This window comes from Mastacembelus armatus, chromosome 22 (genome assembly GCF_900324485.2).
Source record: "Mastacembelus armatus chromosome 22, fMasArm1.2, whole genome shotgun sequence".
In the NCBI taxonomy this organism is placed as follows: Eukaryota; Metazoa; Chordata; class Actinopteri; order Synbranchiformes; family Mastacembelidae; genus Mastacembelus; species Mastacembelus armatus.
The window spans coordinates 19,117,193-19,135,253 of record NC_046654.1 but is presented as its reverse complement, the minus strand read 5'-3'; the positions used below and the strand labels follow the sequence as shown (position 1 = coordinate 19,135,253).

At 40.6% G+C, this 18,061-nt stretch overlaps 1 protein-coding gene across 1 annotated transcript in view; it reads right to left on the bottom strand.

Annotated features, from left to right (window-relative positions):
- nrxn3a (neurexin 3a) overlaps window positions 1-18,061 on the bottom strand; it is a 221,435-nt gene that overhangs the window by 125,133 nt on the left and 78,241 nt on the right. The window contains exons 6-7 of the mRNA XM_026306642.1: window positions 4,824-5,125; window positions 594-755 (exon numbers count right to left, since the gene is read on the bottom strand). Of these exons, the coding sequence (XP_026162427.1) occupies window positions 594-755; window positions 4,824-5,125 (464 nt within the window). The remainder of the gene's footprint in view (window positions 1-593; window positions 756-4,823; window positions 5,126-18,061) is intronic.

Genomic DNA, 18,061 nt, shown 5'->3' with positions numbered 1-18,061 from the left:
ATTAAAATTGACGGAGCGATTTAAGTTTGTTTCGGCGTTATCAGGAGAAGATGCCACAAAATGCGCCAGCACATTTGTCGACCCCTGAGGGTTAAGCCTTTTAGCCATTTAGCCAACTGAATTGCTTCTACCTCTTTTGTTGACCAAAGACTTCTGTGTCTGCTCTCTTTCCGCCATTTTCACTCGCACTGATTTTTAAATGCTACCAGATACCACATAAACGATTTGTTTCACCAACAGTATAGGCTGAGAGAGTTCGGGCTTCCAAAGGGGCGAAAGTTAGAAAGCTGGAAAAGAATGTAGCACACGTCAAGTCCACCATTTTTCTAAAAGAAGGCCACTGATTAGACCGACTACACCCATCATTGCCCCTTTATGCAAGTTAATTTCAAATCATATCACTTATTTTATATAATAGAAAAAAGTGTTTACGGATTTGAAATGCAACTGGAAATATCAAATATATACCTGGAATTTAAAATGATTAAAAAATGCAGGCAGCATAATTTAATATAAATACAAGTTATATTATATACAAGTTAGCAGTCATGCACTACATTTCACTCAAACAAACAATAATTCGGGCACTTTACCTCTTTGAGACAGCCCATGAAGTTGTTGCTGACTGGAGACCCAGGTAGGTCAGCAGTGCTAGGGCTTCCACCCACATAGAAAAAGTCATCAGACCCCAACATGGTGTAGTCTTCCTGGGTGTAACCCGTAGTGGTCAGAATCCCATCCACTGATATTGTCACCTGCCAAAAGGTAGTTAGTGAGGGTTAAAATAGCATGCTTTTCTTGTATTGTAGATAGTGGGCTATTTGGTGGTTTTAGAACTCACACAGGTCTGTGTGATGTGTGTACCTGTGGTATGGACCAGAGAAATCAAACCCAAAGAAAATATGCCAGGTCATAATTTTTTCTGGTTCTGATGAGAGTTAGTAGATGTTGAAACTCGGGACGCAGGTATGAAGGATTAGGAAAAAAATAATAAGAAATCTATACAAAAATGTCAATGGGGTGAATTAAGTTCTAGACACTGACACACATGCATTAATGTATATGTTTATATTCCACAAACCATACAGTGTCTACTGTATTTATTCTTTTGTCTACAGAGTAAGGGAGGAAAGAAACAAAATATGAAATTGTAAGAGAAGTAACATGCAAAAGAAAAAAAAAACAAAAACACAGCAAGGAGAGATAAGTTAGTGTCACGCCACACACCACACAAATGCTAACATGCAGGACACACATAATGGCAGAGTCCAGACCCACACTGCAGGACAACAGTCAGGAAACCTTTGACTTTTAACTACATTTTGCTGATAATACTGAAGGTTTGGAGTTGTAATGTACCAAAACTAGGGCTGCAATGAATCCTTCGAGGAAATCTAGGAATTCAATTACAAAAAATGCTCGAAGCAAAGTATTTGCCTCGAGGATTCGTTTAATTACTATCACTGGTGTTATCAGACATGCTCCACCTAGGGATTATTGTTCCACACGAACCGTAATCACTGTCACATTTCAGTATCAAAAGTTGGCACTATGGCAGAGAGTGAAACCCTCCATAAAAGGTAAGTTTGGGATCATTTCAAACTTACAAAAAATGGCAACACGGTGCAATGTGTGTATTGTAAAGTAAAAGTAGCATACCACAACAGCACTTGGTCAATTCTTCAACATCTGAACAGGAAGCATCCAGTTATAAACGTTAAGTAGTGACCTAAATCAATAATTCATGTTAAACTGCAAGTAAGCAATGCACCAAATAAGCTAACTCCTACAGCATCCAGTTGTGAACCACACTGGCTCTCCCAGGAGAGCCAACACATGGGAACGTCATTTCAAGGTAACCTGTTGTTTTTCGTTTGACCCAAAAGTTATAGATAGCTGCAGCCCTAACCAAAAATTTCCTTAAGTATTTGAGTTTTAAAATATCATGACATTCATAGAATCCTAATACCAATTAGCTTACAATATTTGTTTCTTTTTGTCAGATAGTAGATTAAAAACTAGTGTGTGCCATCAGAGGCCAAGGTAAAAACTAATGAATGAGTCAGAATCCTCAGCTACAGTTGAAGAAGCCTTTGCTGTTCCATTTGCTATTGAGTTTAAATAAGAGCTATGCTGACACCACTTAACTCAGAAGAGATGTTTGTTACCAAAAGGTACTGTTCTTAATTTAATACTTTATTGGTTTTGACATATTTTCATATTTATCATTGTGTATCTATTCTGTGCATAATCATTGTACAGCCAATGTACTTGTAGTATTAGGGGAATTAGTAGCTATGCAGTATTCTCCTGCAGTGTGGCTTGGCTCATTTTGTTCTGAAGAATGAATGAAGATGATTCAAATGTAAGGAGGTTTCCACATCAGTCCATACTCATTCAGTAGTGTACAGCACACAACTGTCCAGTGAGGATTTGATCTTTCATTTTTCTTTGGTTGTTGTATATTTCTGTCAGTGTCCACATTATCGAAATGAAGCAGATTTAGTAAAACCCTAGAGACCAAAAACCTAGCAAACGCCTAGAAGCAAAAGTGGCAAGTGACTAAAATAAGAATAGAATTTAAAAGGAAATACAAGTATTGTGAATGACAAAGCCATGGAGAAGGACAGAGGTACAAGACTAGTAAAGTCGAAAGCTGAGAAATAAAAAAAAAAACATTTCCTTGAGTTTTTGGGAATGGTATCTCAATGTGCAGAAGTCAAAAAAGAAGAAGAGGAGTACACAGCAAACCAAAAAATGACAGTAAGAATGATATCTACCATACAATGGAGTTTGTTTGCCATAGCGTGTCCAATGCCTGTTTGCTTTGCAGAACGGTGGGGTAGGTAAGTGAACAGTGGGTTTGTTAATACATTAAAACAAGTTCAATGAAAACCAAATGATGGATAAACTGAGGGAGTTAATGCATGTTAGTAAAAATGGTTAATTTCATTGCTTAAATCATTTTTGTATGGAGTTCTACAGAAACAAGATTAAAAAATTCAGGTCAGACTTGCTTTGCATTCAAAAAAAAAAATCAGATGATTTCTTTAATTTGTTGTGTCCACAAGTGAATTCTGACATCTGTACTGGCAAAATGCATGCATTTGCTAAACCCACAATAAATGCATTATGAAATTATTATCTCTTCTCTGTTTCTAGTAAATCTGCAATTTAGCAGACATTCAGGCACAGCTACTCATTGTTAGCCACCAATTATCATGCTTATATATATAATAATAATATAATAATATTATAAGGTCTAGCTTAATAGGCTACAGTCATTTAGACCTATATGTCATTCCCACTACATTTTCTTATTATAGTGCTGAGGATATCTGAGAAAAAAATGGATGTGTTGACAAAATTGATGACACCTTGTTCTTTTAATTACAGGTTAAAATCCTTCAGATTTTCATGAAATTTTGACATTGTTATTATGGTTGCCATTTATTTCTGCACTAGTCATTCAATTAATTTACCATGTCTAATTACCTGAACAACTATATGTAGTAAATTTAAGTTTTAGTGGAAGAGAGTGAAGTTGCCATTGAGGATTGAAATTGCCTCGCAAAGCACACAGACTGACAGACAACAATGCAGTATATAATCCAGTTATTATCCAGTTATTGTCTGTAATTTGATGCTATTGAAATCAGGCTCGCTGGCCATGCTCTTACAACTGCATGAGATCTGCATTGTAGTAGTTGTAATGTTGTAATAGTCCAACATTTCCTAGTGTTGCACTGTAAAATATACCAGTTCCACTATTAATTTGAATGTTCAAAACCTGTAAATCAACAGTTTCAGTGTTGGTATAAAAGGTGTTCAATTATATATTAAAAGATGCAAGGAAAGTGTACAGCTGAATGGAGAACAGAGTCTTGGGTAATCAGCAGAGGTCTTGGGTTACTAAAGCTATCCATCCATCCATCATCTATACCTGCTTATTCCTATTTAGGGTCTTGAGGATCTGCTGGAGTCTATTCCAGCTTTCATTGGGTGAAAGGTAGGGGTACACCCTGGACAGGTCACCAGGGGTTACTAAAGCCTCTGCTCCCAAACATGTCCACAGACAAACTGCATGGACCAAGTGAACATGTGTAACCAAAGCAAAATAATATTCTATATTTTTCAAGAAGCCACCACACCATCTGTGTCTCACAAAGTCATGGCAGTGACATCTGCGCCTTGGCCAAATATTTATTTTTCTTTTTATTGGTTTAATGTTTTTTTCAGTTTGGCCATGAAAGCCTAATCCACTTTTGAATGGGAAGGTGTGCCAAAACACCTGCTCCTGGGTTTTTCATTGTTTTATATACATATTAGGGAGATCTTGATATGATCCTTAAGATTGGTACTATGGTCAATCCAGGTATATTGTAATGGTGTATTTTCAGTTTGTGTTTTGTCCACCACAGTCTGCTGGAATTGCAGCACTCCTCTCCTTAATGACAACCAAGTAAAATAAATAGTAAATAAAAGTGTCAGATGGGACTGAGATTTACGTCATAATATGTATATTTATATAGAGTAATGTAAAAATATGTTATTGAATTTCTGTTAAAATGTGTTATAATTTGTCTTAAAATGAACTTACTTATAATTAATAATAATTATTATTACTTTTAAAATGAATGCCTAAAACAAATACAAAAATATTTTGATTGCTTGGCTCCAAATGGCATAAAACGATACAAGCTCAACTTTGGTGAACTTTGACAAATTTACATAAGTTGCAAACCATTTTTTTAGTGGTGCTTTTTGAGCAATTGGTTAGAGAGTCATGTTTTCACAGAATAAACCCCACTGCTGTGTCTTACCTGCCGAAGGTTGCGGGTCACTTTGACATCATGCCATGAGTTGTCATTAAACTTTCCATTGACTGGCTCCACAATTGCCTCAAAGGCTCCAGAGCCAAGGTTGATAACAAGAGAGACAGCGCCATCCTTCAGCGCCAAGTTGACGTAGTCGGCTGACTTGCCGGTGTGAAGGATAAGGCCATTGCGCTGCCATGTCTTAAAGGACAGTGTAATCTCGTCACTGCTGCTCTGGATGGGGTTCTGGGAGAGATCGTAACAGAAGTATTCAGAGCCACGGAAAGTGGCCACATTCTCTTCCCTTGCTGTGGTGAGAGATAAAAAAGAAGAAAAGTTTTTGGAACAATATATTTCTAGTCACAATAGATATGAATAATGGTCAAAACTTCTGGCATTACATCAATGTCAAAACTAAACGGTGCAAAAACACAGAGTGAAAAATATAGACCTGCACATCTTAACAGTTTGCGAGAAATGTAAAATTCACGCGCACAGAAGAGCTGTGCATATATATATTACAATATCACACACAAACTGTGTTTTTTGCTTTGCATTTTTGCACCAAGTGGATTTCCATCGACCGCTCTCTGTGCTTGACTGACATTTTTGTGCACACCAAAACATGACGGAGGGGGTTTGACAGTTTGCGGGCAGGCTCCTGGGTGTTTCTGTCAGTAAATAGTATTGGTTGCTTATGTGATTGACTGTATATTGAACTGTATTGACTGTGATTGATTGACAACTTCTCCAGGAGTCCAAGATGGCAGACAAGGAGGAACAAATTTAGACTGAATACAGTCTAACTATTTCTTCTAAAGGTGTGTAAGATACGGCGATTCTATAAGCTAACAATCTTATCACCACCTCGGATGTAGACATTTGATGAGCTAAACTGGATAAGCAGTTGTCGATGTGTTTGTTTCAGACAAATTATATCTACATAAAGCTGAAAATATAACAATCGCAGAGTAGTTAATTTAATGACACTGAGCAATGGGGGTGATTGCACTGGTTTTTACTGAGTCATCATATGCACTTACAGGAGTAATCAAAGCCAGAGTGGTCAATCAAGAGGGCCATTACATGAACTTGTTACTTGGTGTGTTGACCAATATCATCTACATTTTTCTCCCTGTGTTTTTGTGCCCTCTAGTTTTGACATTGATGTAAAAACTAAACCAATTTCTTTAAGATGCTCATATGGTGCAGCTGAGCATTGCTCAAATCCCTAGAACTACATCTGAAATTCTACAGTAGAGCAATAAAAACAGAAAGATGCCTTAAAATAAATACTGAAGCCAAAGCTCTTGAATTTTTTTGTTACAAGTTCATATCTTAAGTCCTTCAGGGCAGGTTCAAGTCAAGTCACAAGTCCATGTCTCCTACTCCTGTTAAAACCAGGATACAGCATAATGTGTCATGGTACAGTATATGAAAATAGTGTTTTTGATCTAGTTTTAATATTATGCACAGATACTTTTTTTTCTTAAATAAGAAAATGTTCTTTTTATTTCACTAAACCATCATGTATTAAAAAAAGTTTTTATCAAAGTGGGTTTGTTAACATGAAACAGGAGACTCCATATGTTGAAATAAGAAAAATGTCCATTGAAGAGCTGGTAGTAGCCTAGACCATTCATACTCCCATGATGATGTAGATGTGGGACACAGCCGCTTGAGTCGTAGTTCTACATGTATGGTTATAATCTGGGCAAAAACATATTTAAGCAGCCTTAAAATACCTTGTAGATGTCAATATGAGTATAATTGGTTGTGTTAGCCCTGTGATAGATGGTCACCTGTGCATGCCACCTTGTTTCTCTGGTGGAGTTTCAGACCCTATTCCACACATGACAAATGGTAGACAGTATATAGAGGATATGTGTATGGATTAATGAGTCTGGAATACAGTAACAGACAGATGGTAGAATGCATCTAATAAAACCAAAACAACACATTAATCAAACCATATTGTAACGTTATGTACGTTATTGTAATAACATTTTCCAATAGCATGCAGGTATGTACCGTTGACCACAATCTCTCTTCTCATTTTAATTTTATTTAATTTTATTGACTTTTAGACAAGTAAAATAAAGCAGTAATCAAATAATTATCGTGTATAATGTATACTGTATGAATACAGAGCTACTCTGTGCAACCTTCAGAAATATTCAACACGTCATAGAGAGGATGCAGGCAATGGGAGAAGAAAAAGGAGGCTGCAGATAGTTATCAACAGCATCAAAGGCCTAATCTCACCAGTGAAACTGCCATTTCCTGTCAAATAGACCGCTTGTGGTAATATCTGTGATCAGACAGAGGGAAGTAAAGATTTGAGGGATGCAACAGAGAGAAGTCAGGATAGAGTACACTGACTGTATTTGTGGCCTTGGAAGATGAGAAAGAAGGACTGCAAGAGAAAAACAGGGAGGTGCTGAATTAAGAAGAAGACAGGCACCGAAGACCTAAGGAATAACACAGAAAAGTAGTCCAGTCAGGAGTCATTATCTATGAGATTGTCTTCAATTAACTCACTGTCGCTTAAGAAAAACGTAATAGACTCTGGACCCAGCCGCAACACAGCACAATACAAACACAGCCACCAAGACGTTACAGCAATCTGTTTGAGTGCATCCTTCATGTGTTCGCCAGAATAAGCCCTAACCCCACCCACTTCCTCTCACACAGAAAAAAAAAGAACAGCAAAATGGCCACTGCATTCATCTCTTTAACAGAGACACCTCAGGCATCATTTCCTCAAAGACTCACCCCACACAAAATAGATCATTCAACACAATGAGGGAGAAGACTTTAAAATTTTGTGTTGGATCTTTGGAAAGCAAAATATAAAAATTAAAAATGGTAATGCAACCTCACATGCCTGTTTGCCTGTTCTTGTTATTGAAAATATGCAAATGTACTTTAAGATTATGACAGGTCAGTGGAAGAGACTAGTTTCTTGTGATTGTCTAAATCTTCTAAAGGTTCAATCTGAAACTATTGGCATAGGTGTTGGCCTTCCAAGGCAAAGTTGATTTTTTGTTTGTTTATTTTTTTGTTTTTAACCCTGGAAAGCAACAGTATAGAGAATAGTGGTGTAGTGGTTAGCACCCCTGCCCACGACCGTGGGGATGCTGGTTCAACTCCTGGACCAATCATCCTATACCACATATCTCCCTGTATTCTCCTTCCCATATTTACTGTCTCTGTCCACTTTCTCCTATCCAATAAAAAAAATGTATAAATGCATAAATGACATATTCAACATCATTGCCACATGGAAGTAACCAATACAAGGTCATAACATTAGCAACAGATGGATACTCCATGTGAAATATCATGGCAAATGCTTTATGCTAACAGGCAACACAAAGAGCTAACAGCTAGCTTACACTAATTAAGTAACAAACTGACTGCGTAAACATTTAAGAAGGCAACCACTTTACTGAATAAGGTACTAATATGCATCAACAATCAGTCATTTCACACCAAACTTACAGATTATACCATATCAAAGGCAGCAGATGCAGGAATTGGCAGAGACACGGCACACACGGACGTTTCCCTCTGTTTGCTTGGACAAAATGGCTGCAATACAAAGTTACTTGCTTCTTCCACTATATGACTACTAGAAGACAGTGTTTGTCACAAAACAGACTAAGAATCAATGTATTCCTATTAAAGGCACATTTACTAGATTAATTATAGAACAAATGACTATGGACTGTCATATAACAAACCCATAATGTAAAATATATTGTCAGAACTAGTATGAGGGGCAGAATACCTGTTTATTCTTACTCAGGGTCACAGGGATCTGCTGGAGCCTATTCCAGCTCTCTTTGGGTGAAAGGCAGGGGGACACCCTGGACAGGTCGCCAATCCACCGTACAGCCTGTAACTGTGGATATGACTTTAAAAGATTTGAACCTCTACTGTTTGCAATAGCATTAGTTGATTGACTGAGAGCTTGCTAGTATACACAATATCAAATTCAGCAGTGAACTACTAGTGAAGAATGACCAACTGCATAGCCTATGACTGTTGATACAAGAATGTTGGTCTGTCTCTTTAAGTATCCAACGTTTAGGCACACACTTGAAGTTATTATCACACTTGAAGTTAGCAGTAGCCTTTTGTGAATCTGGGTATGGGTATGTTTGGAAAAACAAATACATTTGCTTCTTCTTAAGGTAAAGTTTTATAGTTTCCTTTCATCTAACTTTTGGACAGGCAAAGTCAAACTACATCTTGCATGGCTGCCCTGAGGTGAGACAGCATCCCTGCCTCTCTCCATCTACAGCCCACTGTGAAAAAGAAAAACACCTTTATCTGTGTACAAGAGGAGCCATGTTAGTTTAGGCTGGGAGACGTTCACCCACAGGGCTGGAAAAAGAACACTGCTTCAGACACACATACTACAGTACGCCTGGCTCTAAACATACAATAATTTGAATATAATTCCTGTTTTCTGTGATGAGCAGTGAGATATGGAAAGAAAGGTAGCCATAGCCATATGTAATGGTAATGAGTTGAAAATGAATAAAACTTTCTGACTGAAAAGAGGATGAAGTGAGGAAATTATCAGCCCTTAGTGGTTTTAATGGCAATGTAAGCTGTTCCATTTGGAGGCCTCCATTGATGAATGAGCCTGAATGAATCTTGCAAGGGGGTCATCCATAAAAATGTCAGGAGATGTGGAAGATGGAAATTTGAGTCTACAATAAATCTCCTTTAAGATGAGGGAAAGCTGTATGCTCTGTGGTAACTGAAAGTGTGTGTCAAACCATTCAGCAGCATGAGATTAAGTTTAACCTCCATTTAAGACTTTGTTACTGCTATTAATGGTTTTTAAATTCTAGTTTGGTTCACTAGTTTCAAAAACATTGCCACTGGGTGTTTTCTGTGAGTGCTACATAAACACTGGGCAACACTGATTAATGTTTCCTATACAGGCATTTTTGATCTTAAGGTTTCTTGATCCTTATGCTCAGACATTAGTATACTGTAAAAGCCAGATGTCCTGAAACTCAACAGCTGTTTCATCACTGACAACTTTAAGTGACTGTAAAGTATAAGACTATGATAGATGTTTGAAAAACACTGATAAATTAATAATATGAATTGTTTTGTATGAATCTTTAATGTTACAACAGGCCCCGGGGTAGAGGTTGTATTCTGAATATGAATCTGCAATAAATAAGTCAGTGGCTCATACATAATTGAGTTGCATCGTGATTTATGTTGTGTGGATTTTCTTGCAGATTTCTGCATGGCTGACTATGATAAATCAGTGTGTGGCCTGGCCATTTTGTGGGTGTCAGGCAATAAATTCACCAAAGCTCTCCTCACTGTGGGACAGTTAGATGAACACCCATTTAAAAAAGAAGAATCAAGCATCTCAGATCGTCTTTTTCAGTATGCCCACATGGTCTGTAAGGCATGAGTTTATACAGCAGCTAAAATGGGATAATAGCAGCCTTCTGGGTAGAAAGTTTGCTGCTAGTGCTAAAAATAACAACTGTGGTTAGGGAAGTTCGAATAGAATGACTATTACAGCTGCAGATATTTGAATTGTGTCACGGATCGGGTGGATTCATCCATCAATCAGTCACAGAGATCCGCCTCACCAGAGTTCTGATTACTGATTACACTCACCTGCTCCTCTTTTCCTCAGCCACCGATAAAGCCATCCACCACATGCACGCCATTGTCCGATCTCGTTTGAGACTACATGGACTCTCTGCGTCAACGCAGACGCTACAGTGCTACGGCAGAAGTCACCATTAGATTCTCTCCTGCTCCCTACGTACCACTCCTACGCCAGATCAACTCTTCTTCCGAGGACCCTTCCACATTTCTCCTGCTACCCGCACCGCATCCCGTGCAGCTAAATTGTAATTAAAACTGTTAATCATCAAAGTCTCGCTGTGTCCGGCTGTAACTACAGCAGAAGATCGGACCATAACCGACAAGATGAGTGCACCAGGCCCCTTTCAGGAATTGGTGGACGTCGTCAAGGAAGCTCTACATCGCATTCTTCCGGCGCCTGTGTCCGGAGGACCGTCACCTCCACCGAGCATGCCAGTTACCGGCAATCCCTCACCGGTGGTGATAGCCAGTACGGTGACTAGACCAACGGCATTCTCCGGTTCGGCGGAGGAATGCAACGGCTTCTTGCTCCAGTGTAAACTCACCCTGGATCAACATCCCCACGTTTCCCACGGATAAGATCAAGATCGCTTTTGTGGTTACTTTTCTGATGGGCCCAGCTCTTCAATGGGCAGAAACCATCATCAACCAGGCTGGCCCCGCTACACAAACATACACTAACTTCATTGCTCACTTTCGAGAGGTTTTTGGCTGCCCACCAGGGGACTCCTCCATTGGTGAACAGCTTTTTCATCTGAAGCAAGGATCTCTCTCTATCCACCAATACTCACTCAAATTTCGGACATTAGCGGCGGCGAGTGGTTGGAACGAACCTTCGCTCCTCACTGCCTTTCGCCAGGGATTAGAACCAGACCTGCGCATCCACCTGGCCGCTTACGATGACACGTGGGTTAGAAAAATTCATACAGTTGGCCACACGTTGCTCAAATCGCATAAGGGCTTGCCCCAGGGATTCCCCAGTCACTCTAACTACGTCACCACCCCGCTCATCTGAACCCACCCACCTCCCTGAACCAATGCAAACTGACTCCACTCGTCTAACCCTGCTGAAAGGCAAAGACACCTGGGACATGGCCTCTGTTTGTACTGCCGTACTGGCAGACATGGGATCCGGGATTGCCCCGTACGTCCCATGCGAACCTGGGTGAGTACGATTCATCCTCCTATTCCTAAGATGAAACCTCTCACCACAAGAGCACAATTAACTATAGGTGTATCTGTGATCCAAGTTACCGCCCTCCTTGACTCCGGGTCTGTGGGGAACTTCATCTCCAGTAACCTCTGTCAACAATTCGGAACCCCGAGATCCCATACGACATCCAATCCATAACCGGAACCCCGCTAACATCTACGCATGTCACTTGCTGCGTAGGACCTCTACCACTCCAGGTTGGTTTACTACATATGGAAGAGATACATCTCCTTGTCCTGGAGGGGGCTACAGTGAATATTATTCTGGGATGCCCCTGGCTAAACAAGCACAACCCCATCATTTCCTGGAAAACCGGGGAAATCCTCCGGTGGGGAGAGGAGTGCTTCCCTGACTGTTTTCCTAAGAGACCCAAACCTAACCCCGCCTATCCTTCTACACTCAACGTCCACTCCACTTCCATAGAAAGTCCCGTAGAAAAAGGGTCTACCAGTATTCCTCCCTGTTACTCACTATTCCGAGACATTTTTTGTCCTAAACAAGCAACTCAACTACCACCACATAGACCGTGGGACTGCGCCATTGATCTCATCCCGGGGGAACCACTACCACGGGGGAGAATTTACCCATTATCCATACCTGAACAGAAGGCTATGGAGGAGTACATAAAGGAGGCGCTGCAGCAGGGATACATTACACCATCTACCTCCCCTGCAGCATCGAGTTTCTTCTTCGTGGGGAAGAGGGATGGCGGACTGAGACCCTACATCGATCGTAAACTCAACGAAATAACAGTCAAGTTCAGACACCCACTACCTCTGGTGCCAGCCGCTTTAGAACAACTACGTGGGGTCACCATTTTTTCAAAATTGGACTTACACAGTGCATACAATCTCATCCGAATACGTGAGGGAGACGAGTGGAAGACAGCATTCGTGACCCCTACAGGCCACTACGAGTATCGGGTAATGCCCTACGGCCTTGTGAACGCACCTTCCATTTTTCAAAACTTATTGCACGAAATACTCCAGGATTTCCTTAATCAACTCGTCATCGTCTACATTGATGACATCCTTATATTCTCCCGCGACCTCACAGAGCATCATCAACACGTGAATCAGGTTCTTCACCAATGGCAACAGCACCACCTGTACCTTAATGCAGAGAAGTGCCTTTTTCATCAGCAGTCGGTTCACTTCCTCGGTTACACCATTAGTCAGAGGGGTGTGCAAATGGATAAAGAGAAAGTGAAGACTGTCACCTCCTGGCCCCGGCCAACCACCGTCAAGGATCTCCAGAGATTCCTTGGCTTCTCTAACTTCTATCGGCGGTTCATCGCTGGATACAGTACAGTCACCAGCCCACTCACAGACCTATTAAAGGGGCGAACCAAGACCCTCACATGGAACCCAAAGGCGGAGGAGGTGTTCTAAAGTTTAAAACAAGCTTTCACCCTCCACTCCTGAGACATCACGATCCCCAATCTCCATTCATCGTGGAGGTAGATGCCTCCACGACCGGGGTAGGAGCAGTATTGTCTCAGAACCACGGAACCCCACCTCGACTTCATCCCTGTGCATATTTTTCCCGCAAACTCAGCATGACGGAAAGAAACTATGACATCGGTAACAGAGAACTCCTAGCCATAAAACTAGCCTTGGAGGAATGGAGACATTGGCTGGAAGGAGATGCTCTAGAGCTATTTTTACTGCCCAGAAAAGAGAAAATTTTAGAAAAAAAACTTCATTGACTTAGTGATTTGTCATTCACTGGTAGAACCTTACTTGTCGCTGTGTGGGTGACAGTAAGTGTTTTATGAGTAGACAAAATTACCTAACCTTTGTGGGTGTGTTTGCCTCGGAAAAGCAAACAGGTTTTTGACCATATTGTAATGGATGGTAGCTGACCATAGTCTGCCGATATGTATGGGATCATTGCAAGCTGTTTTTGCTTGATTTATGATGTAAATGGATTGAGACAGAAATATCAGTTTGTGCTTGGACGTAAAACAAACTTCTTATGATGTCCAATGGAGAGAATAGTCCATTCGTGTTCACCACAGCAAACAACTACAGCAAATGCGTCAAACAGTTATTCCAGGGTCAAACACATCCAGTATATCAGATCTGATTCCTTTCAGATTCATACCTTGGGATTCATATAAATGAAAAAGTGTCACAGACCCATGTATAGCCTTTATTTTCCTTTTGAAACAAGTGTTAAAGAAGTGATTAGTGAACAAATTGAAACACCAGCTAACAAACAATAAAGCTTGAGGCAGAAGAGTGCAACATGCACCATACAGGCAAAATTAATCTTCTGACACTGAAGAAACCAGGAAGTATAATATAAGTAGGCCGCTAATTACAAATTAGATTCAACCAACTCTCACCATACTCTGGAGAAAGGCATAGAAAGGGAAAAGAGAACTCACAGGCAACCAAACAATACAATCGCAATCTCCTAGCGATACTGCTTGGTTTATCAGGACGCCAGGCGTAAAAGTCTATCAGAAGGTCCAGATCTAAGATCAGGGTGTGAGAGATAATCCAGACCATACCCCTCCCAGTCCTGCAGGTACTGGAATCCACGTCTGCACCATCGGACATCCTAGATGTTCCATACTGTGTATGCTGGGGGGTCATTGTTGAAATAATGGAGACCATACCCCTCCCAGTCCTGCAGGCACTGGAATCCACGTCTGCACCATCGGACATCCCAGATGTTCCATACTGTGTATGTTGGGGGGGTCATTGATGATCCAAGGCGGAGGTGGAAGTTCAGCCAGGTAACTCAGATCACTAGAACACATGCGCTTAATGAGAGAAACATGAGAAGTAGGGAGGGTGGGAGTTTTAATCTCACAGCACTAGGGTTAATGATCTATCTTAAAAGGACCAATAGATCCGGGTGCTAGCTTATGACACTCCACCTGCAAACAGAAGTCTCTGGAATCCAACCACACTTTTTGTCAAAATTTATACACTAGAGCAGGAGTGCAGTGATGATCCACCAGTCGTTGGCTGCAGGCCACATTATGGGAAAGTGCCATACAACTCTCCCACCAGACATGGTGGGCTCAACGAAGTTGGTCTTTCACTGATGACACAGTGACAGCTATCTCCTGAGTTTGGGGGGGAGATGCGGGGCATTAAAAGGGGGGCTCATAGCCATAAGTTGCCATGGATGGGGACATCCCTGTGGCCAAGCTGACTAGAGAGTTGTGGGCGTGGTTGATCCAGGAGAGTTGTTTAGACCAGGAAGCTGGGTGATGGGCAGTGACACATTGTAGAGCGGCCTCCAGGTCTTTTGAGTTTAGATCGTACAGATAAAGCAACATATCATTCGAATCTGTAAAGGGTTTACACCCATTATAACAAAACATTGTACTTTTGTAAAGTAAAAGCAGACAGGGTGCACTCTGTCCTTGTCTCTGTCATCTCTCTTCACATACACCTTAATAAAACAACCTGAATCTCAGCAAATACTCAAAGACATGAGAAATATATAAAAATCAATTCAATTCAGTTTTATTTTTGTAGTGCCAAAATGCAATTCAATCATTTCAAGGCACTTTACAAAAATCTGGATTGATTAATTTTACAGCCCATGTGGAACATTTGTTAAAAAAGCTTAAAACTTTGCTTGGGTTTTTTATAGACACAAATCTTGTCTGAAGACCAACATAAAAAAAGGAGGAAAAGTGCATCGATGGAGAGTCCTCGGGCAATCTATGCCTATTGCAGCATAACTAAGGGATGGTTCAGGGTTACCTTCTGAAGAGAAGTTAGTAGAGGAGAAATATGATCTCTTACTAGTTCCTGTCAGGACTCTGGCTGCAGCATTTTGGATTAACTGGAGACATTTAATGGAAAAACTGGGACACCCTGATAGTAATGAGTTACAGTAATTCAGCCTTTAAGTAACAAATGCATGAACTAGTTTTTCTGCATCATTTTGAGACAGGATGCTCCTAATTTTGGCAATATTGCACAAGTGAAAGAAGGCAGTTCTAGAGATTTGTTTAATGTGTTAATTAAAGGACATACCTTGGTCAAAATTAACCCCAAGGTTTTTCACACTAGTGCTGGCGACCAGGGCTATGCCATCTAAAGTAGCTATATTGTTAGAAAAGCTGTTTCTGAGGTTTTTAGGCCCAAATACAATCATTTCTGTTCATCCAGGCCTTTATGTCCTTTAGACATGCTTGTAGTCTGGCTAATTGGTTTGTGTTATCAGGTTTCATAGATAGATAAAGCTGAGTGTCATCTGTATAGAAGTGCAAAAATAATATAGTGCTTCCTAATAACTTTGCCTAAAGGAAGCATGTATAAGGTGAAGAGAATTGGTCCTAGCACAGAACCTTGTGGAACTCCATAACTAACTTTTGTATGCGTGGAAGGTTCATCATGGACATGAACAAATTGGAATCTGTCTGATAAATAAGATTGGAATGCTGTTCCTTTGATTCCAATCACATGCTCCAGTCTCTGTAATAAGATGCTGTGGTCAATGGTGTCAAATGCAGCAATGAGGTCTAGCAGGACAAATATAAAAACAAGTCCATTATCTGAGGCAAAGAGAAGATTGTTGGTGACTTTTAATAGTGCTGTTTCTGTTCTATGAGGTGCTCTAAATGTTAAAAATCTTCAAATAGTTTGTTTCTATGTAAGTGGTTTGTAGCTGCTTAGCAACAGCTTTTTCAAGGACTTTAGAAATAAGTGGTAGGTTGGATATCGGTCTATAATTGGCCAAGACTCCTGTATCGAGACTATGCTTTCTGAGTAAGGGTTTGATTACTGCAGTCTTAAAAGCCTGTGGTACGTAGCCTGATGCTAGAGATAAATTTACAAAGTCTAATAAAGTGAGTTAATGAGTTAGCTAATGGCAGGTTGTCTTTGAGCCATCTAGTCGGGATGGGGTCTAAGAGACATGTTGATGATTTAGATGAGGTCTATGGGAGAGAAGCAGTCTAAACATAACTGAGGGCTTATAGATGATTCAAGAGCTACTGTAGCCACTTCTTTTCCAGCCTTCATGATGCCTACTTTAAGGTACGAATATGTGAACTGTACCATGGAGCTAATCTCCTCTGATTCACTAACTTCTTTTTCAGAGTGGCCACACTATCAAGAGTTTCACGCAGTGAGGCTACAGCACTGTCAACAACATAATCAACTTGGTAGGGAGTAGGATTGAGACAGCTGCCCTCCACTGTGTTGGCACATGGCATAGATGTAAATAAAGATGGAATCGTTTTCTTAAATTTATTAACAGCGTTGTCAGATAAACATTTTCTTCCAAACACTGTATGATCCATTATCTTGAATTCAAAAGTTATTAAAGAATGGTCTGACAAAAGAGGATTTTGGGGGAAAAACTATTAAGTGGTCAATTTCGATGCCATATGCCAGAACAAGATCAAGGGTGTGATTGAAACAGTGGGTGGGTTTATTAACATTTTGAGTGAAATCAATTTAATCTAATATCGAATTAAATGCAGTGCTAAGACTATTATTTTTGACATCTACATGAATGTTAAATCTCCCATTATAATGACTTTATCTGAACTAGAGAGAGCAGTTTTAGACTCTGCATCCCGGTCCCCACTCTGGATTGTCAAACTTTAGGTTGGCTAATAAACTCGGCCAGATTTCCAGAGATGAGAGCCGCACCATCCAAAGTGGGATGGATGCTGTCCCTCGCTACCAGACCGCATTTTCCCCAGAATGTGGCCTACATCGTTTGCTGGACACCACCTAGACTGCCAGCAACGGGAATGATGACATGCGGCTAAACATGTCATCGCTGGTCAGATTGGGGAGGGGACCAGAGAAAATTACAGAGTCCAACATTGTTTTGGAAAAGTTACACACCGACTCAACATTAATTTTATTGACCACCGATTAGTGTAATCTGGTGTCATTGCTGCCGACGTGAATAATAATTTTACCATATTTACCATTAGCCTTAGCCAGCAGCTTCAAATTTGACCCAGTGTCGGCCACTCTGGCCCCAGTGTGTCGCTGAGTGGGGAAAATCAGTTCTAAACATGAACAGGCAGGTGATGAGCCGTGTGCTTCTGCTTAGGAGCATGTTTCCATCGGACCGTCACCCAGGCTAATTCTTTGGGCTGCTCCGGAACTGCCGTCGGACAGCAGACAGACCCTGAGCTCGCTGGCTCCTCGCCTCCAAAGCTAGCAGAACCTTGCACTTCTTACAAGTATAATTATCACTAAAAGAGGAAAAAGAATAACTAAACATGCGGCACACCGAGCAAAAGAGAAAGGGAGAGGGAGAAACCATGCTACTAGCTAGCTAAACTAACTGGTAGGCTAACGAGCGCTAAATCTGGAAATAGCAAGAAATACTGGACAAAACAGAAAGAAAAGTACTTCACTAGTACAGGAATATG